This window comes from Dryobates pubescens, chromosome 36 (genome assembly GCF_014839835.1).
Source record: "Dryobates pubescens isolate bDryPub1 chromosome 36, bDryPub1.pri, whole genome shotgun sequence".
NCBI classification, from domain to species: Eukaryota; Metazoa; Chordata; class Aves; order Piciformes; family Picidae; genus Dryobates; species Dryobates pubescens.
The window spans coordinates 5,746,190-5,769,918 of record NC_071647.1 but is presented as its reverse complement, the minus strand read 5'-3'; the positions used below and the strand labels follow the sequence as shown (position 1 = coordinate 5,769,918).

Below are 23,729 nucleotides of genomic sequence, written 5' to 3'. Positions count from 1 at the left end.
GCTTTTATCCCAGCTTTAGAATAGAATACATAGAATAAACCAGGCTGGAAGAGACCTTCAAGATCATCACGTCCAACCCATCAACCAATCCAACACCACCTAAACAACTAACCCATGGCACCAAGCACCCCAGCAAGTCTCCTCCTGAACACCCTCAATGATGGCGACTCCACCACCTCCCCAGGCAGCCCATCCCAATGTGCAATCACTCCTTCTGTATAGAACTTTCTCCTCACCTCCAGCCTAAACCTCCCCTGGCGCAGCCTGAGACTGTGTCCTCTTGTTCTGGTGCTGGCTGCCTGGGAGAAGAGACCAACATCCATCTGTCTACAGCCTCCCTTCAGGTAGTTGTAGAAAGCAATAAGGTCTCCCCTGAGCCTCCTCTTCTGCAGGCTAAGCAACCCCAGCTCCCTCAGCCTCTCCTCCCAGGGCTGTGCTCCAAGCCCCTCACCAACTTCATTGCCCTTCTCTGGACTCGTTCCAGCAAGTCAACCTCCTTCCTAACCTGAGGAGCCCAGAACTGGACACAGGACTCGAGGTGCGGCCTAACCAGTGCAGTGTACAGGGGCAGAATGACCTCCCTGCTCCTGCTGGCCACACTCTTCCTGATGCAGGCCAGGATGCCATTGGCCTTCTTGGCTGCCTGGGCACACTGCAGGCTCATGTTCAGCCTACCATCAACCAGCACCCTCAGGTCCCTCTCTGCCTGGCTGCTCTCAGCCACTCTGCCCCCAGCCTGTAGCACTGCCTGGGGTTGCTGTGGCCAATGTGCAGCACCTGGCACTTGGATGTGTTCAATCTCCTGCTCTTGGACTCTGCCCATCTGTCCAGCCTGTTACAAGGAGCTAGTCCCAGCCTTGGACAGTGCTACCATCCCAGCTTTACATGGAGCTAGTCCCAGCCTCACACAGTGCTTCCATCCCAGCTTTACATGGAGCTAGTCCCAGTTTTACAAGGAGCTAGTCCCAGCCTCACACAGTGCTTCCATCCCAGCTTTACATGGAGCTAGTCCCAGCCTCACACAGTGCTTCCATCCCAGCTTTATATGGAGCCAGTCTCAGCTTTACATGGAGCTAGTCCCAGCCTCACACAGTGCTTCCATCCCAGCTTTACAAGGAGCTAGTCCCAGCCTCACACAGTGCTTCCATCCCAGTTTTACAAGGAGCTAGTCCCAGCCTCACACAGTGCTTCCATCCCAGCTTTACAAGGAGCTAGTCCCAGCCTCACACAGTGCTTCCATCCCAGCTTTACATGGAGCTAGTCCCAGTTTTACAAGGAGCTAGTCCCAGCCTCACACAGTGCTTCCATCCCAGCTTCCCGCTGTGGCTCAGTGCGCTGCTCCGGGTCCCAGCTCCCCTCTGCAGCAGGGCTTTCACCCCCAGCAGCACTCTCCCCGCGCCTGCCGGAGGTGTGGAAGCACCACAGCTACTCCTGCTGGTGCCACATCTGCTGTCCCCAGCTCCCTCCTGCGGCTCACAGTGAGCCTGAGCCGTGTGGGCGCCCGTGGGGAGGGCTCCTTCCTTTTGTTCTTCTCGGGGTGCCAAGCACATCTCCTCTGCTGTCTCAATAACAACCATTTATAGCTGACCTGGATAAGCTGACAGGAAAACACTTTCCCCTCCCCAGACAGCTCGGTTTTGGGGTGGGGAGGGTTTAATTTTAGTAACACTGGGGGGTTGCTGCCCCTTTCTGGGGCTGTGAGCTGTGAGGCTGGCTGTGACGCACACCTCCTGTCCCAGCTTAGGCTTTGCTTCCTCACCAGGCACCACACAACTGCTGGAGCTGCTGGCAGGACAGAGCTGTGCTAATCAGCTGGCATCTGCCAGCTGGAGAAGCTCCTCCTCCAAGCTGAGATCAGACAAAACTTCTTCTTCTTCATCCAGGTCAAACTGTTCCAAGGACAATTCATTGACCTGCAAAGCCAAGCCAAGAGTGAATTTCTTTCTCCACAACGGAGTGCAGCTTCCTCCCTCCTCACCTGCACACAAGAGAGCTGTGCCAGGTACAGCAGAGCCTCCCTGCAGTCCCAGGATGATGGGAGGGGGGAAGGGACCTCTGGAGATCATCCAATCCAACCCCCCCTGCCAGGGCAGGGCACACAGGAACACAGCCAGGTGGGCCTTGAAAGTCTCCAGAGATGGAGACTCCACCACCTCTCTGGGCAGCCTGCTCCAGGGCTCTGTTGCTTCTGGGCTCCTCAGTTCAAGAAGGACATTGAGAGACTTGGAGGTGTCCAGAGAAGGGCAAGAAAGCTGGGGAGGGGTCTGGAGCACAGCCCTGGGAGGAGAGGCTGAGGGAGCTGGGGTTGCTTAGCCTGCAGAAGAGGAGGCTCAGGGGAGACCTTCTTGCTCTCTGCAACTCCCTGCAGGGAGGCTGCAGCCAGGTGGGGGTTGGTCTCTTCTGCCAGGCAAGCAGCAGCAGAACAAGAGGACACAGTCTCAAGCTGTGCCAGGGGAGGTTCAGGCTGGAGGTGAGGAGAAAGTTCTTCCCAGCAAGAGAGATTGGCCACTGGGATGTGCTGCCCAGGGAGGTGGTGGAGTCCCCATCCCTGGAGGTGTTCAAGAGGGGACTGGATGTGGCACTTGGAGCCATGGTTTGGTTGTCAGGAGGGGTTGGGTGCCAGCTTGGACTTGATGATCTCTCAGCTCTTTTCCAACCTTATTGATTCTATGATTCTCATGTTCAGATGGAGCTTCCTATGTTCAGCTCTATGCCTGTTGCCTCCTGTCCTGTCACTGGGGACCACTGAGAAGACTCTGGCCCCATCCTCCTGACCCCCACCCTGAGGCATTTGTAAGCATTGATCAGATCCCCCTCAGCCTCCTCCTCTCCAGGCTAACCAGCCCCAGCTCTCTCAGCCTCTCCTCAGATCAGAGCTGTTCCAGGGCCCTCAGCATCTCTGTGGCCTTGTGCTGGGCTCTCTCCAGCAGTTCTTTGTCCCTCTTGAGCTGGGGTGCCCAGAGCTGGACACAGTGCTCCAAGTGAGGCCTCACCAGCACAGGAACTTCCCAACTCAGGAACATTTGAGCTTTGGGAAGGCTGACCCAACATCACAAGGCAATGACCCAAAGCACAGCCAGCAGCTCTCCTCCCAAGCAAGTCCTTCCCAATTCCTGCCTCTTCCTCTTCTGGTCAGGCTGGAAGGTGTCCTGCAGAGAGCAAGCACAGCATTGCCTCCCACAGCATCAGAAGGAAGTGAGAGGGCAGGGGAGGGCAGGGCTGGCTCTGCTGGTTTGAGAAGCAGCAGACTTTCTGTTTGACTTCACTGCTCACTTCTCTCATGGCCACTACTTGTCAGGTCAGCTCTCTGTGGGTTTAAAAGAGGTCAGATGGAAGGGGCTGTGCAGAGAATGCACAGAACAAACCAGCAGAGATCTGTAGGCAGCAGTGGAGGGAGGGGATTCTGCCTCTGTGGTCTGCTCAGACCTCCCCTGCAGGGCTGGGGCAGCTCTGGAGCCCTCAGCACAGACAGGGAGCTGGGGGAGCAGGGCCAGAGGAGGCCACAGCAGTGCTGGCAGGGCTGGAAGCCCTCTGCTGGGAGCCAGGCTGAGAGAGTTGGCCTTGGGCAGCCTGCAGGAGAGAAGGCTCCAGGGAGACCTTCTGGTGGCCTTGCAGTGCTTCAAGGGCCCAGCAGAGAGCTGGGGACAGAGCTTTGAGCAGGGCCTGATGGGACTGGACAAGGGGGGATGGATGGAAAGGGCAAGAGGGAGCTTGAGAGTGGAGAGAAGGAGAAAGGTTTGGCACTGAGGGTGGGGAGAGCCTGGCCCAGGCTGCCCAGAGAGCTGGGAGCTGCCCCATGGCTGGCAGCAGTGCAGGGGAGGTTGGTTGGGGCTGTGAGCAGCCTGCTGGGGCTGTCCCTGCTGGCTGCAGGGGGCTGGATGACCTTTGGGAGTCTTCTCCAACCCAAAGCATTCATGATTCTGTGAGATCTCATCTTCTCAACCTGCTAACCTCCCCCCTGCTGGCTGCTAGCTACTCCTCACCCCCAACTGTTCCTGTTTACTCCTCAGCAGGAAAGGAAGACACCTGCTTGAGGACAGTGGGTGACTCAGGGTCATCAGATGGAAGCATTTGTCACAGGGTGCTTTAGACACTTCTTCCACTGCTGCAGGAGCTGGAGGCTGTGCAGCATCATGCTGCTGAACATCTGAGAGTGATGCTTGTCCTCAAAATACCACAGCCAGGACCTCCCTGCTCAGCAGCAGGGTTCAAACCCAGTGAGGTGGAAATCCTCAGCTCACCACTGGCTGTGCCAGCAGCTGGCATGCAGAGCTGTGTGGCCAGCAGGGCTAGGGAGGTTCTCCTCCACCTCTGCTCTGCCCTGCTGAGACCACACCTGCAATACTGTGTCCAGTTTGGGGCTCCCCAGTTCAGGAGAGACAGGAATCTGCTGGAGAGAGGTCCAATGGAGGCCAGGAGGATGCTGAAGGGGCTGGAACAGCTCTGTGAGGAGGAAAGGCTGAGAGCCCTGGGGCTGTTGAGTCTGGAGAAGGGAAAGCTCAGAGGGGATCTAATCAATGTCTATAAACAGCTGAGGGGTAGGGGTCAAGAAGAAGGTGCCAGGTCCCTTTTGGTGGTGCCCAGTGACAGGACAAGGAACAATGAGTACAAGCCTGAACCCAGGAGGTTCCACCTCAACATGAGAAGAAACTTTGGTGTGAGGCTGCTGGAGGCCTGGAGCAGGCTGCCCAGAGAGGTTGTGGAGTCTCCTGCTCTGGAGACCTTCAAACCCACCTGGATGTGCTCCTGTGTGCCCTGCCCTGGGGGACATTGCTTTGGCAGGGGGTTGGACTGGATGAGCTCCAGAGGTCCCTTCCAAGCCCCAGCATTCTATCATTCCCCAGGCACCTGCAGGAGCTTCACCAAAGCTTTTGAGAACCATTCCTCCTGGGAAGGATGAGCTTAGGAAGTGCACTTCTAGATGGGGAGTTTGATTTGATCACAGCAGCCCCAGGCAGTGCTGCAGGCTGGGCACAGAGTGGCTGAGAGCAGCCAGGCTGAAAGGCACCTGGGGATAGTGGTGGACAGCAGCTGAACAGTAGCCAGCAGTGTGCCCAGGGGGCCAAGAAGGCCAAGGGCAGCCTGGCCTGCAGCAGGAAGAGTGTGGCCAGCAGGAGCAGGGAAGTCCTTGTGCCCTGTGCTCAGCACTGCTCAGGCCACACCTGGAGTCCTGTGTCCAGCTCTGGGCTCCTGAGGTTAGGAAAGAGGTTGAGCTGCTGGAAGGTGTCCAGAGAAGGGCAAGAAAGCTGGGGAGGGGTCTGGGGCACAGCCCTGGGAGGAGAGGCTGAGGGAGCTGGGGTTGCTTAGCCTGCAGAAGAGGAGGCTCAGGGGAGACCTTCTTGCTCTCTGCAACTCCCTGCAGGGAGGTTGGAGCCAGGTGGGGGTTGTTCTCTTCTGCCAGGCAAGCAGCAGCAGAACAAGAGGACACAGTCTCAAGCTGTGCCAGGCTTAGGTTTAGGCTGGAGGTGAGGAGAAAGTTCTTCCCAGAGAGAGTTGTTAGCCATTGGAATGTGCTGCCCAGGGAGGTGGTGGAGTCCCCATCCCTGGAGGTGTTCAAGAGGGGCTTGGATGTGGCACTTGGAGCCATGGTTTAGTCAGGAGGGGTTGGGTGCCAGGTTGGACTTGATGAGCTCTGAGCTCTTTTCCAACCTTATTGATTCTATGATTTAAGAACTTATTCAAAGTCACAGCTCACAGGGTGTTAGAGCTGGAAGGGACCTCTGGAGATCTTTGAGTCCAACCTCCCTGCCAGAGCAGGAGCAGAGAACCCAGCACAGGTCCCACAGGAACACATCCAGACAGGGCTGGGAAGCCTCCAGAGCAGGAGACTCCACAACCTCTCTGGGCAGCCTGCTCCAGGGCTCTGGGACCCTCACAGTGCAGAAGTTCTTCCTCCTGCTGAGGAGAATCATTTCATGTGACCTGCTGGGACTTCACCAACGTTGTCCCTCTCAAGAGCAGCCCTGGATGCTGTGAGAGCTGTCTCAAGCTGCACCATCACAGCCCTGCCCCCCAGCTGCCCCAAATCCACCTTGCTGCAGAGTTACCCCCAGAGCAGCAGTGCTCAGCCCTCAGCCTGCTGTACCACTCCCAGCTGTTAGCTGCTTGTGGGATTTCAGCAGGGCTGTGCCCAAGGAGGGTGCCAGAGGGAGGCACAGCTGCCAGCTGGATCTCCAGGGCTCAAGCATGCAGGTCCTGTGCTAAAGCTGAACTGCTTTTACCTCAATGAGTCCCTTCAGTTCCTCCTCTGTTAAGAGGGCTGTGGGCTCCTCCTGGCAGCAGTTGTACTCCACAGCCACCTTCCCGTTCTCTGCAACAGAGCAGCCAGAGGCATGGTCAGCATCTGCTGTGTGATGACCACAAACCCCCCCTGAGCTCCCAGCAGGGCAGCCATGCTCCCTAACCTGGCACAGGGGACTTCTGACAAGGGCTTGGAGTGACAGGCTCTGAGCTGGGAGAGGGGAGATGGGGACTGGAGGTGAGGAAGCAGCACAGAGCTGCCCCTGCCAGCAGTTACAGCCTTGGGGACTGGAGGTGAGGAAGCAGCACAGAGCTGCCCCTGCCAGCAGTTACAGCCTTGGGGACTGGAGGTGAGGAAGCAGCACAGAGCTGCCCCTGCCAGCAGTTACAGCCTTGGGGACTGGAGGTGAGGAAGCAGCACAGAGCTGCCCCTGCCAGCAGTTACAGCCTTGGAGGCTGGAGTTCCAGTGACTGATTTATCATGAGCAGCCACCAGCAGGTCACATCCTTCCTTCCATGCTCACAGGGTGGAGCCACCCTGTGAAACCATCCCAGAGCACAGCACAAGTTTACTTTTGTGCCAGGCAGAGGGACCTCGACTGACTGGACAGATGGGCAGAGTCCAATGGGATGGCATTTAACAAGTCCAAGTGCTGCACTTTGGCCACAGCAACCCCAGGCAGAGCTACAGGCTGGGGGCAGAGTGGCTGAGAGCTGCCAAACAGAGAGGGACCTGGGGGTGCTGATTGACACCCACCTAAACAGGAGCCAGCAGTGTGCCCAGGGGGCCAAGAAGGCCAAGGGCATCCTGGCCTGCAGCAGGAAGAGTGTGGCCAGCAGGAGCAGGGAGGTCATTGTGCCCCTGGACTCTGCACTGGTTAGGCCACACCTTGAGTCCTGTGTCCAGTTCTGGGCTCCTCAGTTTAAGAAGGACATTGAGAGACTTGAAGGTGTCCAGAGAAGGGCAACAAGGCTGGGGAGGGGTCTGGAGCACAGCCCTGGGAGGAGAGGCTGAGGGAGCTGGGGTTGCTTAGCCTGCAGAAGAGGAGGCTCAGGGGAGACCTCATTGCCCTCTACAACTACCTGAAAGGTGGTTGTAGACAGGAAGGGGTTGGTCTCTTCTCCCAGGCAAGCAGCAGCAGAACAAGAGGACACAGTCTCAAGCTGTGCCAGGGGATGTTTAGACTCGAGGTGAGGAGAAAGTTCTTCACTGAGCGAGTCGTTCGGCATTGGGATGTGCTGCCCAGGGAGGTGGTGGAGTCCCCAGCCCTGGAGGTGTTCAAGGGGAGATTGGATGTGGCACTTGGAGCCATGGTCTAGTTGTGAGGTCTGTTGGGACAGGTTGGACTTGATGATCCTTGGGGTCTCTTCCAACCTTAGTTATACTGTGAGACTGTGATACAGGCCTCAATGAATCCCAAGAAAAGTGCAGGGAACAAAGAATTCCTGGGAGGTTTAAAGGCCTTAGCCCAAGCAGCCAGGGGGCAGTACCAAACCAGGCCTTACCCAGCACCACCAGGAGAATCTTCTGAAAGGAGCTGGACAAAGCTTTCCCAACTGCCAGCTTCTGAGCTCTTCTGGTGGCTGTGAGGAGCTGGAGAGGACCTGGACACAAGCAGCAGGGTATTACTGCCACCAGTCACCAAGGGCTGGGGCCCCATGAAGGCTCCAAGCTTGGGGCAGAGTGGCTGAAAGTGCCTGCTGGAAAAGAACCTGGGGGGGTTGGTTGAGAGCAGCTGGAGATGAGGCAGCAGTGCCCAGGTGGTCAAGAAGGTCACCAGCAGCCTGGCCTGGAGCAGCAATGCTGTGGCCAGCAAGGGCAGGGCAGGGTTCATCCCCCTGTGCTGGGCACTGAGGATGCCACAGCTCATGTACTGGGTTCAGTTTTGGGCCTCTCACCCCAAGAAGGACATTGAGAGGCTGGAGCAGGGCCAGAGAAGGGCAACCAAGCTGGGGAAGGGTCTGGAGAACAGAGCTGGGGAGGAGCAGCTGAGGGAGCTGGGGGTGTTCAGCCTGGAGGAGGCTGAGGGAGACCTCCTTGCTCTCTGCAGCTCCCTGAGAGGAGGCTGGAGCCAGGTGGGGGCTGGGCTCTGCTCCCAAGAACAAGTGATAGGGCAAGAGGAAAAGGCCTCAAGTTGCTCCAGAGAAGGTTTAGGTTGGCCATGAGGAACAATTTCCTCCCCCAAAGGGTTGCCAAGGCCTGGTCCATGCTGCCCAGGGCAGTGGTGGAGTCCCCATCCCTGGAGGGGTCCCAAAGCTGTGCTGGTGCTGAGGGCCAGGGGTTGGTGGTGCCCTGGCAGTGCTGGGGTCAGGGTTGGACCGGATGATATGTGAAGGTCTCTTCCAAGCAGCAGCTCTGTGGCTCTGTAAGCTGCCAGTGTGCAGGTGCAGCTCAGCAGCATCACAGCAGGGAGGGCAGCCAGGCACAGCTTCACAGATCAGCTTCTGTGGCAGGAGGTGGCAGCAGCAGGGCAGCACCCAGAGGGGCTCCATGTGCCAACCCAGAGCAGCACAAGATCCCTGCCCCTGTGTCAGGCCCTCCTGGGGCAGCAGGGCAGTGTGGAGCCTTGCTGGCACCTGAGCTATGCCATGGCCATGCTCACACAGCCTGCTCACACCAGACCTGCCCCCCAGGGCAATGCTGCAGGTGAGAGGGAGAGGGCAGGGGGTCAGGAGGTGCCACTGGTGTGAAGCTGGGAGGCTGAGGCACGCTCAGGAGCTCACTTCACAGCTCACAGGGCCCTCAGGCTCCACTCAGACACTCTCCCAGCCCCAGACACAGTGCAGAGGGAAGCCCAGTGCCTGGCACAGCTGCTGCAGCAGGCTCCCAGCTGCACCCAGCACCTACCTTCACCGTCCTCCACGGCTGCCTCACCCAGGGCAACCCCCCTGGAGCAAACCCCGTGGCTGGGCACTGTCACCTCCATGGCACACAGGAATTTCACTGATTGCCTCTGAGATGGCTTCCCCACTTCCTTGCTCTCACCATCCAAGCCAGAGAGGTTCTGCAGCTGTTGGGAACACCAGAAATGCTTCATCTTGAGGAGATGCTGATTAGCTGGGAGCACTGAGGGCTCTGAGCCCAGTGCCAGCACAGGAGGCACAAACTGCAATCTAGGAGGTCCCATCTAAACAGGAGGGGAAACTTCTCTCCTTTGAGGGTGGCAGAGCACTGGAGCAGGCTGCCCAGAGAGGTGGGGGAGGCTCCATCTCTGGAGACATTCAAGATCTGCCTGGACTTGTTCCTGTGTAGCCTGCTTTAGGTGATCTGCTCTGGCAGGGGGTTGGGCTGGGTGATACCCAGAGGAGGCCACAAAGGTGATGGGAGGTCTGGAGAACCTCCCCTATAGGAGTAGGCTGGGAGAGCTGAGGCTGTTCAGCCTGGAGAAAGCTCCAGGGAGACCTCAGAGCAGCCTTCCAGTACCTGAAGGGGCTCCAGGAGAGCTGGGGAGGGACTTTGGAGAAGGGCTGGGAGTGCCAGGATGAGGAACAATGGCTTTGAGCTGGGAGAGGAGAGACTGAGACTGGAGAGGAGGAAGGAATTGTTGAGAGTAAGGGTGGGGAGACTCTGGCACAGGCTGCCCAGAGAGGCTGTGGCTGCCTTCTCTCTGGAGGTGCTCCAGGCCAGGCTGGATGAGGCCTTGAGCAAGCTGGGCTGGGGGGAGGTGTCCTTGGGCATGACAGGGGGTTGGAACTGGATGAGCTTTGAGGTCCCTTCCAACCCAACCCATTCTGTGAATCTGTGAAGCTTCAGAGGTCCCTTCCAACCCAACCCCCAGTCCTATCCCTCCCTGACACCCTCAAAACTCCCTCCCCAGCTTTCCTGCAGCCCCCAGCAGATCCTGGAAGGCCACAATGAGGTCTCCTGGGAGCCTTCTCCTCTCCAGCCTGCACAACCCCAACTCCCTCAGGCTGTGCTCACAGCAGAGCAGCTCCAGCCCTCTGCTCCTCCTCCTGGCCCTGCTCTGGACACCTTCCAGCCCCTCCAGATCCTTCCTGGCACAGAGGCTCCAGAGCTGGCCCCAGAGCTCCAGCTGTGGGCTCAGCAGAGTGGAGCAGAGGGGCAGAATCCCCTCCCTGGCCCTGCTGGCCACACTTCTCTTGCTGCAGCCCAGGCTCTGCTTGGCTCTCTGGGCTGCAAGTGCTCCCTGTGGCTCCTGGTGAGAAGGTGCTGTGGGAAGAGGGTGAGGGGAAGGATGCTGAGTGGACCTGCAGAGGCCTCACCGTGACGATGCGACTGGACCAGCCGCTGAAGCCCAGGTAGTGGTTGGCCAGCTCCTGGCACTTGGTGCTGCTGAGGGCAAGGACCTGCTGCTGAAACCCTCTCTGCTTGGTGCAAAGACAAACCTGTGCAGGAGAGAAGAGCTCTGCTTAGCCAGGCCTTGCTTGACAGGGTCCCCACTGCAGGCACAGCACTCCTGGCTCTGGGACAGTCACCTCCAGCTACCCAGGGCAGTGGCTGAATCATCCCTGCAGGGGTTTCAAAGCTGTGGAGCTGTGGTGCTGAGGGCCATGGGTTGGTGGTGCCCTGGCAGTGCTGGGTGAAGGGTTGGACACCAGGAGCTGAAAGGGCTTTTCCAGCAGAATGAGTCTGTGATTCTAGGATCTGAAAGGAGCCTAACAGCTGACTGCATTCATGCTTCTGAGGTGTGAATGTGCCCAGAGAAGGGCAACAAGGCTGGGGAGGGGTCTGGAGCACAGCCCTGGGAGGAGAGGCTGAGGGAGCTGGGGTTGCTTAGCCTGCAGAAGAGGAGGCTCAGGGGAGACCTTCTTGCTCTCTGCAACTCCCTGCAGGGAGGTTGGAGCCAGGTGGGGGTTGGGCTCTTCTGCCATGCAAGCAGCACCAGAACAAGAGGACACAGTCTCAAGCTGTGCCAGGGGAGGTTTAGGCTGGAGGTGAGGAGAAAGTTCTTCCCAGAGAGAGTTGTTGGCCACTGGGATGTGCTGCCCAGGGAGGTGGTGGAGTCCCCATCCCTGAAGGTGCTCAAGAGGGGCTTGGATGTGGCACTTGGTGCCATGGTTTAGTTGATCAGATGGTGTTGGGTGAACAGCTTGGACTTGATGATCTCTGAGCTCTTTTCCAACCTGGTTAATTTCTATTCTATTCTATTCCATTCCATTCCATTCTATTCCATTCCATTCTATCCTATCCTATTCCATCCCATTCCATTCATCTCTCTTTAAGAGCTTTATCAGTTACCTGGGCAAGGGGATCAGGGCACCCTCAGTTCCAGAGGGGCTTGGATGTGGCACTTGGAGCCACGGCTCAGTAGTCAGGAGATCTTGGGTGACAGGTTGGCCTTGATGATCCTTGAGGTCTTTTCCAACCTTACTGATTCTATGATTCTATCACCCAGGAACAGGACCTGAAAGCCACTCTGGAGGAGGGCTGCTGCCCCTCTACTGCTTAAGCCTGCAAACTGGGGAAGAAATTCCTCAGGGCGAGGGTGGGGAGACACTGGCACAGGCTGCCCAGGGAGGCTGTGGCTGTGACTGTGGCCTGGGGCTGCTGTGCTCACCTTCACAGGGGCCTCCTGGAACAGGCTCTGCCCGTTGCAGGCGCGCTGGGCTCTGCTGGCATCCGCAGCTGAGTAGAACTTGACGACAGCATAAAACCCAGGCCCTGCCACGGCAGCATTGCTGTGTGCCCGCAGCGAGTAGAGCAGCCCAAACCTGGAGAACACTGAGAACAGGGAGTGCTGGGGGGTGGGGAAACAAGAGCAAAGAAAGAGCCTTTTGAACCATCCACTGGTGCTCCAGGGGCTGAGCAACAGTGACAGACAGAGGACTGCTCCCCAGACCTGGTGCCCTAGAAGAGGAGGAAAGTTTTTAGTAGTTTAACAGCAGCAAGCTCTGAATTAAGAAGGGAGACTGAAGTGGAGTTTATCTCCACCAAAACAAGCTCAACCTGACCCTGATGACATCTCATCTCCAGTATCACCCAGTCTCTGTACCAGGACACTGGGGATGATCAGTCTGGAGCCCCTGGTCCGTGGGGACAGGCTGACAGAGCTGGGGGCTGCTCAGCCTGGAGATGGCTCCAGGGAGACCTCAGAGCAGCTTTCCAGTACCTGCAAGGGCTACAAGAAGGAGAGACTTTTGGCAAGGGCTTGGAGGGACAGGATGAGGGGCAATGGCTCTGAGCTGGGAGAGGGGAGATTGAGACTGGGGATTAGGAGGTCCCATTCCCCAGCTCCTGGAACCCCTTCCTCTGGCCCTGGTGGCTGTCATTGCCTGCTCATCAGAGCCGGCGGGATGCAGGGCCCTACTGCTCAGTCCTGGGCTGTTGTGGGGGGAGTCCAGCCCCCGCTGCTCAGTGTCGGAGGGGGACCCACGGTTCTTCGTGCCAACCCCGGGAGGATCTTGGGTCCCACTTCCCAGCTCCTGCGGGTCCCGGGCCCTGCTCCTGTACCCAGGGTCTGGGAGGGGAGTGTGGGGATGTCCCGAGAGAATCTCAGGCTCCTGGGGGTCCCAGGCCCCAGTCCTCAGCCTTGACGGGCTGGGGCCTGGGGGTCCCGGTTACTTCTCCTCCGTGCCGGGAGGCTCCCAGGTCCCTCTCCTCTGCTCTTGACAGGTCCCGGTGTCCGCGCCGAGGCCTCGCCTCACCTCCAGGCTCGGGTTCGGCTCCAGCCCCCAGACCAGCAGCGTCCGGGCGCTACCGGTTGGCACCCGGAACTCCACCACCTCCGCCATGCCGACCCGGCCCCGCGTCCCGCTTCCCGCCTCGGCCCGGCCCCGCCCCCAGCCTCTGCCCGGCCCCGCCCCCAGCGGTCTGGTCCCGCCCCCAGCCTCCTCCCGGCCCGGCCCCGACCCAGCCTCGGCCCGACCCGGCCCCGCCCCCAGCCTCGGCCCGGCCCCGCCCCCAGCCTCGGCCCGGCCCCGCCCCTTCCCTCCTCCGTCCGGCCCCCCTCGGCCCCGCCCCCCCTTCCCGCCTCCGTCCACCCCCCAAATCCACCTCCAGCTCCCAAATTTACTCCAATCCCAAGTCTGCTCCCCGGGTCCCCTCTACAGCTCCAAATCCACCCCCCCAAATCCACCCCCAGCTCCCAGATTTACCCAGCTCTGCTCCCCACACCCCCTGACAGCTCCACATCCTCCCCCAGCTCCCAGATTTACTCAAATCTTATCCCCACATCCCCTCTACAGCTCCAAGATTTACTCCTGGGAGTAAATCTGGGAGCTCCCAGCTCCCAGATTTACTCAAATCTGCTCCCCAAACCCTCTGTACAGCCCCAAATCCATCACCAGCTTCCAGATCTGCCCAACTCTGCTCCCCAAATCCCCTCTGCAGCTTCAGATCCTCCTCCAGCTCCCAGATCCGCCCAACTCTGTTCCCCACACCCTCTCTACAGCTCCAAATCCAGCCCCAACTCCCAGATTTACCCAACTCTTCTCCCCACACTCCTTCTACAGCTCCAAATCTACCCCCAGCTCCTAGATTTACCCAACTCTGCTCCCCACACCCCCTCTCCAGCTCCAGCTCCAGCCCCAGCTCCCAGATTTACCCAACTCTGCTCCCCACACCCCCTTTACAGCTCCAAATCTGCCCTGTGAATCCACCCCAACCCCAATTCCACACCCCCAAACCCTGCCCCCCACCCCCTAAGCCCAGGCAGCAGCTTGCCCTTCCTGCTCCCCCACCTCTCCTCCCCTTTCCCCCCCCTCTCCCCAAAACGCAGAGGCAGGTGGGCAGGCAGCAGGTTTATTCTCCCCTTTCCTTTCCAAGGAGCAGGGCAGCCGTGGCTGGGGAGGGGCTGGGGGGCGGGGGGAGCCATCCCCCCCCCCGGCCTCACACGGTGCAGTTGCCCTCCCCGTAGCGCCGGCACTTCATCACCTTCAGGTAGGTCTCCACCTTGTGCAGGTCCTTCTTGAAGCAGGAGAGCAGGCTGTAGTTCTTCAGCAGGGCGTCCTCGCTGCGCAGGTGGATGTCAAACTTGTCATAGGTGGGCTTGAGGAGCTGCAGACCCCGGGGGCTCCTGTCCTCCAGCTCCTGCCGGGGGGGAACAGGCTCCAGGCTGCTGGCACGCTGCAGCGGGCTGCCCAGGGGGGGTCTTTGTGGCCCCAGCCCTGGAGATGCTCAGGGTGGTGCTCGACAGGGCTCTGGGCAGCCTGATCTAGGGGAGGATGATCCCTGCTGACTGCCAGAGGGGGTTGGACTGGATGAGCTTTGGAGGTCCCTTCCAGCCCAGACCACTCTGTGGTTCTACAAAGAGGTGCTGGGGGGAGCCTGGGGATGAGCATCCTCCAAGGGGCCTGTTGCTTAGACTTCTTTCTCTAGCTTTAGAATAGAATGGAATAGAATGGAATAGAATGGAATGGAATAGAATAGAATAGAATAGAATAGAATAGAATAGAATAGAATAGAATAGAATAGAATAGAATAGAATAGAATACAACACAACATAATAGAACAGACCAGACCAGACCAGACCGGAATGGAATGGAATGGAATGGAATGGAATGGAATGGAATGGAATAGGATGGAACAGAATAGAATGGAACAGAATAGAATGGAATGTAATGAATAGAATAGAATAGACCAGAGCAGAACAGAATAGAACAGAATAGGCCAGAACAGAATGGAACAGAACAGATTGGAACAGAACAGAACAGAATAGAATAGAACATAATAGAATAGACCAGACCAGAATAGAATAGAATAGAATAGAATAGAATAGAATAGAATAGAATAGAATAGAATAGAATGGAATAGGATGGAATAGGATGGAACAGAATAGAATGGAATGGAATGGAATAGAATAGAATAGACCAGAGCAGAATAGAATAGAACAGAATGGAACAGAACAGATTGGAACAGAACAGATTGGAACAGAACAGAACAGAACAGAACAGAATAGAATAGAATAGAATAGAATAGAGTAGAATAGAACAGAACAGAACAGAATGGAATAGAATAGAATAGAACAGAATAGAATTAACCAGCTTGGAAGATACCTTTGAGATCATCCAGTCCAACCTCTCCCCCAGCACCATCTGATCAACTCAACCATGGCACCAAGCTCCCCATCCAGGCTAAACACCTCCAGGGATGGTGACTCCACCACCTCCCTGGGCAGCACATTTCAGTGGCCAGTCTCTCTTTCTATGAAGAACTTCTTCCTAACATCCAGCCTAAAAGGACCCTTAGGGGATTCTCCTCACCCTTAAAACATATTTCAGCTGTGTTTTTGTGCACACAGCTTGCTGCCAGGGAGAAGGGACCTGGGGACAAGGCTGCAGGGTGGACAGAGTGGTCTGCTGGGGGTCTTAAAACAAGGGGAACATTGCAGGGTCTCTCTGTGGCCAAGGAAAGAGGGAACCAGGCAAAGAATTCTCTCTTCTCCCACACTCCCAGTGCAGAAAGCTCTAATCACACACAGAGAATCGCTGTGCTTGGGAAAGACCTTTAAGGTCATGAACATCATGAACCTCAGGAGGTTCAACAAGACCAAGGGCAAGGTCCTGCAGCTGGGGCAGGGCAATCCCAGGCACTGCTACAGGCTGGGCAGGGACTGGCTGGAGAGCAGCCCCAAAGGAAAGGCCCTGGGGGTGCTGGGGGAGGAGAAGCTCAGCAGGAGCCAGCAGGGAGCACTTGCAGCCCAGAGAGCCAAGCAGAGCCTGGGCTGCAGCAAGAGAAGTGTGGCCAGCAGGGCAGGGAGGGGATTCTGCCCCTCTGCTCCACTCTGCCGAGACCACAGCTGCAGCTCTGGGGCCAGCTCTGGAGCCTCTGTGCCAGGAAGGATCTGGAGGGGCTGGAAGGGGTCCAGAGCAGGGCCAGGAGGAGGAGCAGAGGGCTGGAGCTGCTCTGCTGTGAGCACAGCCTGAGGGAGTTGGGGTTGTGCAGGCTGGAGAGGAGAAGGCTCCCAGGAGACCTCATTGTGGCCTCCCAGGGTCTGCAGGGGGCTGCAGGAAAGCTGGGGAGGGACTTTGGAGGGTGTCAGGGAGGGATAGGACTGGGGGGGATGGAGCAGAACTAGAAGTGGGGAGATTGAGATTGGCTGTGAGGAAGAAGTTGTTCCCCAGGAGGGTGGTGAGAGCCTGGCACAGGCTGCCCAGGGAGGTGGTGGAAGCCTCCTGCCTGGAGGTGTTTGCAGCCAGGCTGGAGGTGGCTGTGAGCAACCTGCTGTGGTGTGAGGTGTCCCTGCCCATGGCAGGGGGTTGGGACTGGCTGAGCCTTGAGCTCCCTTCCAGCCCTGAGAGTTCTGTGATTCTAAGATCATTCAGACCAACCATGATCCTTGGGGATACCATGTTAGGAGTACTGGGTCCAGTTTGGGTCTCCCCATTTCTAGAGACACAGGGAATGGCTGGAGAGAGTCCAGTGGAGAGTCCAAAGCTGCTGAGGAGCTTGGAGCAGCTCTGTGAGGAGCAAAGGCTGAGAGCCCTGGGGCTGAGAACCTGGAGAGGAGCAGCCCCAGAGGGGATCTGGTCACTGGTTACAAATACCTGAGGGGTGGGTGTCAGGAGGGGGCCAAGCTCTTCTCAGGGGTGTCCTGTGACAGGCCAAGGGGCAATGGACACAGACTGGAACCCAGGGAGTTCCACCTCAAGATGAGGAAAAACTTCTTGGTGTGAGGGTGCTGGAGGCCTGGAGCAGGCTGCCCAGAGAGGTTGTGGAGTCTCCTCTGGAGACTTTCAAAGCCCATCTGGATGTGACCCAGGACTCCAGATGTGGCCTCCCTAAGGCAGAGCAGAGGGGGAGGAGAGCCTCCCTCAACCTGCTGGCCACACTCTGCTTAATGCACCCCAGGAGCCCATTGCCCTTCTTGGCCATGAAGGCACAGTGCTGGCTCCTGGGGAACTTGCTGTCCCCCAGCACTCCCTTCTCCATGGGGCTGCTTCCCAGCAGGTCTCCCCTCACCTATCCTGCTGCTGGGGGCTGTTCCTCCCCAGGGACAGGACCCTGCCCTTGCCCTCACTCTGCTGGTGTGGAGGTGGAGCAGCTGTGCTGCTGCTGCTGTCCAGCAGGTTTAAGGAGCTGAATGTTCTGTGCTGTTGGCTTTGGGAAGACTTTGGGTCTGATGTTTGTGACCTTCCTGCTGTGTTCTGCTCCCAGTGGCTGTGGCAGAGCTGCCCACATTCATTTTGTGGTTTCTTATGCTCCCCAGTGAGGAAATGGTGCTGTTGGGTGTCACCATCTCATGGCCTTAAGGTCAGCAAAGCCCAGTGGGTGCCAGGGGTCTTCAGACTGGAAGGTGGGGAACTTTCTCATGGTCTTTGGAAGCCCCTGAGAGCTGCCCTGCATCTAGGGCATCTCTGGTGTTCTCTGCTCATCCTACATGCTTCAACTCACCCTCATCAGAGCTAGGATCCCTTCTTCCAGGTCCTTTAGTTTCTCATACACTCTGTCTGAGGTGCCAAACACCAGGTTGTTGGTGAAGACCTTGCTCAGGTACTGCACTGGGGTCAGCCAGGACTGGATGAGAACCAGGGAAAAACGAAGCAGCTCCATGTCCTGGGAGGAAGAAAAGCAAGAGGCAAAGCTGTGCAGCTGAAGGGTTTGGTAGAGTTCCCCATGCTGCCTGGGACCCAGGAGGTGGCCCTGCTCCTGCAGCTTCAGCAGGCACTGAGAAGCTGGCAAGCTGAGGACCACCACCCAGCCACATGTCCTGCACGTCCTGGGGGTGGGAGGTTGACTTCCAGAGCATCCCACAACTGTCATCATGCAGGGTTTAAACAGTAGGGAAGGGAGAGGAGGAGTGAAGTGCTCCCAGCTGGCCCTGAACTGGAGCCCAGCTGGGCTCTGCAGACAGCTCTGGGCTTGGCCCAGGGGCATCACTTACAGATATCTGCTGGGCATCATCCTTGCCTATGGGAGCAGGGATGGAAACCCTCTGGGCCTGAACTGGAGCCCAGCTGGGCTCTGCAGACAGCTCTGGGCATGGCCCAGGGGGTAGAGCTTACAGATATCTGCTGGGCATCATCCTTGCCTGTGGGTGCAGGGATGGAAACCCTCTGGGCTGGAACTGGAGCCCAGGTGGGCTCTGCAGACAGCTCTGGGCATGGCCCAGGGGCATCACTTACAGATTTCTGCTGGGCATCATCCTTGCCCGTGGGTGCAGGGATGGAAACCCTCTGGCCCTGAACTGGAGCCCAGCTGGGCTCTGCAGACAGCTCTGGGCATGGCCCAGGGGCATCACTTACAGATTTCTGCTGGGCATCATCCTTGCCTGTGGGAGCAGGGATGGAAACCCTCTGGGCCTGAACTGGAGCCCAGCTGGGCTCTGCAGACAGCTCTGGGCATAGCCCAGGGGCATCACTTACAGATATCTGCTGGGCATCATCCTTGCCCGTGGGTGCAGGGATGGAAACCCTCTGGGCTGGAACTGGAGCCCAGCTGGGCTCTGCAGACAGCTCTGGGCATAGCCCAGGGGGTAGAGCTTACAGATATCTGCTGGGCATCATCCTTGCCCATGGGAGCAGGGATGGAAACCCTCTGGGCTGGAACTGGAGCCCAGCTGGGCTCTGCAGACAGCTCTGGGCATGGCCCAGGGGGTAGAGCTTACAGATATCTGCTGGGCATCATCCTTGCCCGTGGGTGCAGGGATGGAAACCCTCTGGGCCTGAACTGGAGCCCAGCTGGGCTCTGCAGACAGCTCTGGGCATGGCCCAGGGGCATCACTTACAGATTTCTGCTGGGCATCATCCTTGCCCGTGGGTGCAGGGATGGAAACCCTCTGGGCCTGAACTGGAGCCCAGCTGGGCTCTGCAGACAGCTCTGGGCATGGCCCAGGGGCATCACTTACAGATTTCTGCTGGGCATCATCCTTGCCCGTGGGTGCAGGGATGGTTTCCGAGTAGCAGAAGGCTGCCTGGGAGTTTTTGTTGGTGTGCCTTTGGTCCTCTGGAATGTAGGTACGTTCCTGTGGAGACAGCCCAGGCACTCAGATCCCTTCCCTCTGACCTGGGAGAAGCCCACAGAGGCTTCCCCAGCTGTCCTGAGGCATGCGGTGCCTGTGCCAGCTTGGCAGGGGGGAACAGGAGCTCGCGTGTTGGCACAGCAGCTGCTGGGCCTAAAGGTCATCCTCTGCCTAAGCTAAGGTGCAAACCATGCTTGGGCTGGGTTCTGCCAAGGAGTAGGTGACCCTCAGGGACAGCTCTTCCCAAAGTGCCAGCTCAAAGCCCCCCAGGGGTGTAGGTGACTGTGCATTGTCTGTGCCATTTCCCACTGCTCTCAGTTTCTCTTTGAGACCTTGGACATGGGCAGCACTGGCCCAGAGGAGGGGACTGTGCAGGATCAGACTGCTGAGAGAACAGGGTCCAGGCTGGTGGGACATAGACTCATGATTGTTTGGTTGGAAGAGACCTTTGAGGTCGTTGAGTCCAACCCTGAACCCAGCACTGCCAGGGCACCACCAACCCCTGGCCCTCAGCACCACAGCTCCAGGGCTCTGAAACCCCTCCAGGCATGGGGACTCCACCACTGCCCTGGGCAGCCTGGGCCAGGCCTTGGCAACCCTCAAGGGGAAGAAATTGTTCCTCATGGCCAACCTGAACCTCCCCAGGCATAACTTGAGGCCATTTCCTTGTTGCTTATTCCCTGGGAGCAGAGCCCAACCCCCAGCTGGCTCCAGCCTCCTTTCAGGGAGCTGCAGAGAGCAAGGAGGTCTGCCCTTAGCCTCCTTTTCTGCAGGCTGAACACCCCCAGCTCCTTCAGCTGCTCCTCCCCAGCTCTGTTCTCCAGACCTGTCCTGTTGAGACCCTTTCTCCTCATCAAGAGCTAGCAGAGGAGCCCCCAGCAGCTGGAGGTTGTGTGTGTCTGGAAGGTGGCCCTGAAACCATCAAGCTCCCGCAGGGGAGAGGCTCCGAGGCACTTACGAACTCTTTGTACGTCTCAGCAGCCAGGAGGTGAAGGTGCTGAGCTCTCAGGACAGCGTTGGCAAAGAGGTTGGACAGGGGCATGGCTGGGAAGCTGGCAGCTCCCTGTGGCCACTGCAGTCCCAGAGCCATCACAGCCAGGAGGAGAGGAGGAACGCGAGAGCCTGCAGCGGGGCAGAGAGGAGAGGTGTGGGCAGAGCAGGGGCTGGCACCTGGCAAGCAGCTCTCAGCCTCTTCACTCCATGGTCTCCTTCTCTGATCACAGAGTCATGGAGTCATAGAATCAGTAAGGCTGGAAAAGAGCTCAGAGCTCATCCAGTCCAACCTGGCACCCAACCCCTCCTGACAACTCAACCATGGCTCCAAGTGCCACATCCAAGCCCCTCTTGAACCCCTCCAGGGATGGGGACTCCACCACCTCCCTGGGCAGCACATCCCAGTGGCCAACAACTCCCTCTGGGAAGAACTTTCTCCTCACCTCCAGCCTAAACTTCCCCTGGCACAGCTTGAGACTGTGTTCTCTTGTTCTGCTGCTGCTTGCCTAGGAGAAGAGACCAACCCCCACCTGGCTCCCTGGCTCAGGGAGTTGGAGAGAGCAAGAAGGTCTCCCCTAAGCCTTCTCTTCTGCAGGCTAAGCAACCCCAGCTCCCTCAGCCTCTCCTCATGTCTTGTTGGACTCTGGGGGTGAGGTTAGCTCTCCCCCAAATCAAAGGAACCCCCACCCCCTGTCACTGGCCCTGCCCTTGGGGCTTGCCCTGCTCCAAGCAGTGTCTTCCTGGCTGGCCATGGAAACCAGAGTGTGTCCCTGTGGTTTTCCCTCTCATCCTCCTGTTTTCCCTTAGTTCCTGCCCTGGTGAGAAGAGCAGAGGGCACTGCTCGTTGTGTGATCAGGCAGGAGGTGGTGGGTCCCAGGGGAGGGCCTGGCAGTGCCTCACTTCATGCCAGGCTGCTGGCAGGAGTTGGCTGCCTTCCTTCACAAGGGTGAGAGCTGCTGCCACCACCTGGGCTGTCCCCAGCTACTTTTGCTGCCTTCTTGTAGAATTTGGTGATCTTCCTCAAGCCTAAAGGTTTCCAGCCCTTGAAGAGGCTGCCCAGGGAGGTGGTGGAGTCACCATCCCTGGAGGTGCTTAAAGGTCCTTCAGATGTGGCACTTAGTGATGTGGTGAACTTGGCAGGGCAGGGTCAGTGCTTTGCCCTCATGGTCTCAGGGCTCCTTCCAACCTGGATGATTCTGTGCTTCTAAGTGGCCCTAAGGGCTCCCAGAGACCTCAGAGCAGTACCCTTCAGTGGAGGGATGCCCTGGAGCCTGCAGGACTTGGGTGTCTGTATTTGACACCATCCCTGATCTCCATCCTGGGCTTGGAGTCTGGTTTTGAATATCCCTGACAACATGTACAGGATCATGGAATCCCAGAACTGCTTTGGTTGGAGAAGGGCTCCAAGAGCATTGAGTCCAGCCCTGAGCCCAGCACTGCCAGGGCACCGCCAGCCCCTGGCCCTCAGCACCACATCCCCAGGGCTTTGAACCCCCTCCAGGCATGGGGACTCCACCACTGCCCTGGGCAGCCTGGGCCAGGCCTTGGCAACCCTTTTGGAGGAGAAATTGTTCCTCATGGCCAACCTGAACCTCCCCTGGGGCAACTGGAGGCTGTTTCCTGTTATCTTATTGCTTGTTCCTTGGGAGCAGAGCCCAACCCCCACCTGCCTCCAGCCTCCTCTCAGGGAGCTGCAGAGAGCAATGAGGTCTCCCTCAGCCTTCTCTTCTCCAGGCTCAACCCCCCCAGCTCCCTCAGCTGCTCCTCCCCAGCCCTGCTCTCCAGACCCTTCCCCACCTTGGTTGCCCTTCTCTGGACACTCTCCAGCCCCTCAATGCCCTCCTTGGAGTGAGTGTCTCTATGGCTTGACCTTGCTCTTCGTGTTTTCCACCCTCTCCCTGCCCAGTTTAGGCTGAAGACTACCAAAGTTCATTGATTCAATCCCCCTGTTGGCAAAGATTCACAAAGTTGCCACATTCTAATTGAGAGCTGGCAGTGGCTGTAGCCCTCCACAGCATCACTCTACCCTCCAGACCCCTCCAGTGTGCTCCAGAGCCTTCCAGAGCCCTCCAGAGCCCTCCACACCAGCACAGTGGCATCATGCCCCATCACCCCCAGCACTGACCACCCTTTGAAGCTGAAACAAAGAGCAGTACCTGGAGCCATCTCTGCCCACTGATCTTCTCAGGTGTGACCTGACAGTGAGTGTCTCTTCCTTTCATCCAGGCTGGGAAAGGTGAGTGCTGAGGCAGCCCTTATATAGCCAGGGGGGCTGTTTAAAATGGATGGCAGTGGTCATGATCCCAGCAACATCTCCCTGTCTTCTCCCTGCATAAATGCAGGAGGGTGCATCATGGTGCTCCCTCATTGTAGTCATTTACACATGGATGTGCAGCCTGGGGAGGTTGTTTGCCTGGGGATGGTGTCACCAGGGGATGATTCTGCCATGCTCTGCTGTGCAGAGCAGCTGAAAGGTTCAGCACTGAAAGCCTTCCACACTGAAAGGCCTTTGACACTGTCCCCACCACAGCCTGGGCTCCAGGCTGCTGACACAGGGGTGTGATGGGTGACCACCAGATGGATACAGAACTGGCTTGATGGCTGCACCCAGAGAGTGGCTGTCCATGGCTCCATGGCCCAGGGGAGGCCAGGGACAAGCAGAGGCCCTCAGGGATCAGTCCTGGCACCAGGCTTGTTCAACATCTCTGTGGGTGCCAGGGACAGTGGCACTGAGTGCAGCCTCAGCAGGGTTGCTGCTGGCACCAAGCTGTGTGGGGCAGCAGACAGCTGGAGGGAAGGGATCCATCCAGAAGGCCCTGGGCAGGCTGGAGAGGTGGGCACAAGCCAAGCTCAGGAGGTTCAACCAGACCAAGGGCAGGGTCCTGCAGCTGGGTGGAGGCAATGCCAGGCACAAATGCAGGCTGGGCAGGGACTGGCTGGAAAGCAGCCCTGAGGAGAGAGCCTTGGGGGTGCTGGGGGAGGAGAAGCTCAGCAGGAGCTCTCAGTGTGCACTTGCAGCCCAGAGAGCCAAGCAGAGCCTGGGCTGCAGCAAGAGAAGTGTGGCCAGCAGGGCCAGGGAGGGGATTCTGCCCCTCTGCTCAGCTCTGGGGAGACCCCACCTGGAGTACTGCCTCCAGCTCTGGAGCCCCTATTGCAAGAGGGATCTGGAGGGGCTGGAAGGTGTCCAGAGCAGGGCCAGGAGGAGGAGCAGAGGGCTGGAGCTGCTCTGCTGTGAGCACAGACTGAAGGAGTTGGGGCTGTTCAGTCTGGAGAAGAGAAGGCTCTGAGGTGACCTCATTGTGGCCTTCCAGGATCTGCAGGGGGCTCCAAGAAGGCTGGGGAGGGACTGCTCAGGATCTCAGGCAGTGCTAGGACTGGGGGGAATGGAATGAAGCTGGGGGTGGGGAGATTGAGGCTGGAGGTGAGGAGGAAGTTCTTCCCCATGAGAGTGGTGAAGCCCTGGACTGGGTTGTCCAGGGAGGTGGTTGAGGCCCCAGCCCTGGAGGTATTTAAGCCCAGGCTGGATGAGGCTCTGGCCAGGCTGATCCAGTGTGGGGTGTCCCTGCCCATGGCAGGGGGGCTGGAACTGGCTGATCCTTGTGCTCCCTTCCAACCCTGACTGATACCAGGATACTA

General features: G+C 58.2%; 2 protein-coding genes across 2 annotated transcripts; both read right to left on the bottom strand.

Annotated features, from left to right (window-relative positions):
• Positions 1 to 1,808: 1,808 nt before the first annotated feature.
• RDM1 (RAD52 motif containing 1) lies at positions 1,809 to 12,933 on the bottom strand. The gene is made up of 7 exons (XM_054176624.1): positions 12,847 to 12,933; positions 11,760 to 11,939; positions 10,465 to 10,587; positions 9,089 to 9,251; positions 7,747 to 7,845; positions 6,222 to 6,310; positions 1,809 to 1,913 (listed from the first exon to the last, which is right to left on the bottom strand). Exons 1-7 carry the CDS (start codon positions 12,931 to 12,933, stop codon positions 1,809 to 1,811), a joined length of 846 nt encoding a protein of 281 aa, XP_054032599.1.
• Positions 12,934 to 14,023: 1,090 nt separating this feature from the next.
• GH1 (growth hormone 1) lies at positions 14,024 to 22,259 on the bottom strand. Its single transcript, XM_054176623.1, has 5 exons — positions 22,250 to 22,259; positions 20,059 to 20,222; positions 18,987 to 19,103; positions 17,534 to 17,695; positions 14,024 to 14,230 (listed from the first exon to the last, which is right to left on the bottom strand). The coding sequence occupies exons 1-5, from the start codon at positions 22,257 to 22,259 to the stop codon at positions 14,030 to 14,032; spliced, it is 654 nt and encodes a 217-aa protein (XP_054032598.1). The 3' UTR covers positions 14,024 to 14,029.
• Positions 22,260 to 23,729: the final 1,470 nt, after the last annotated feature.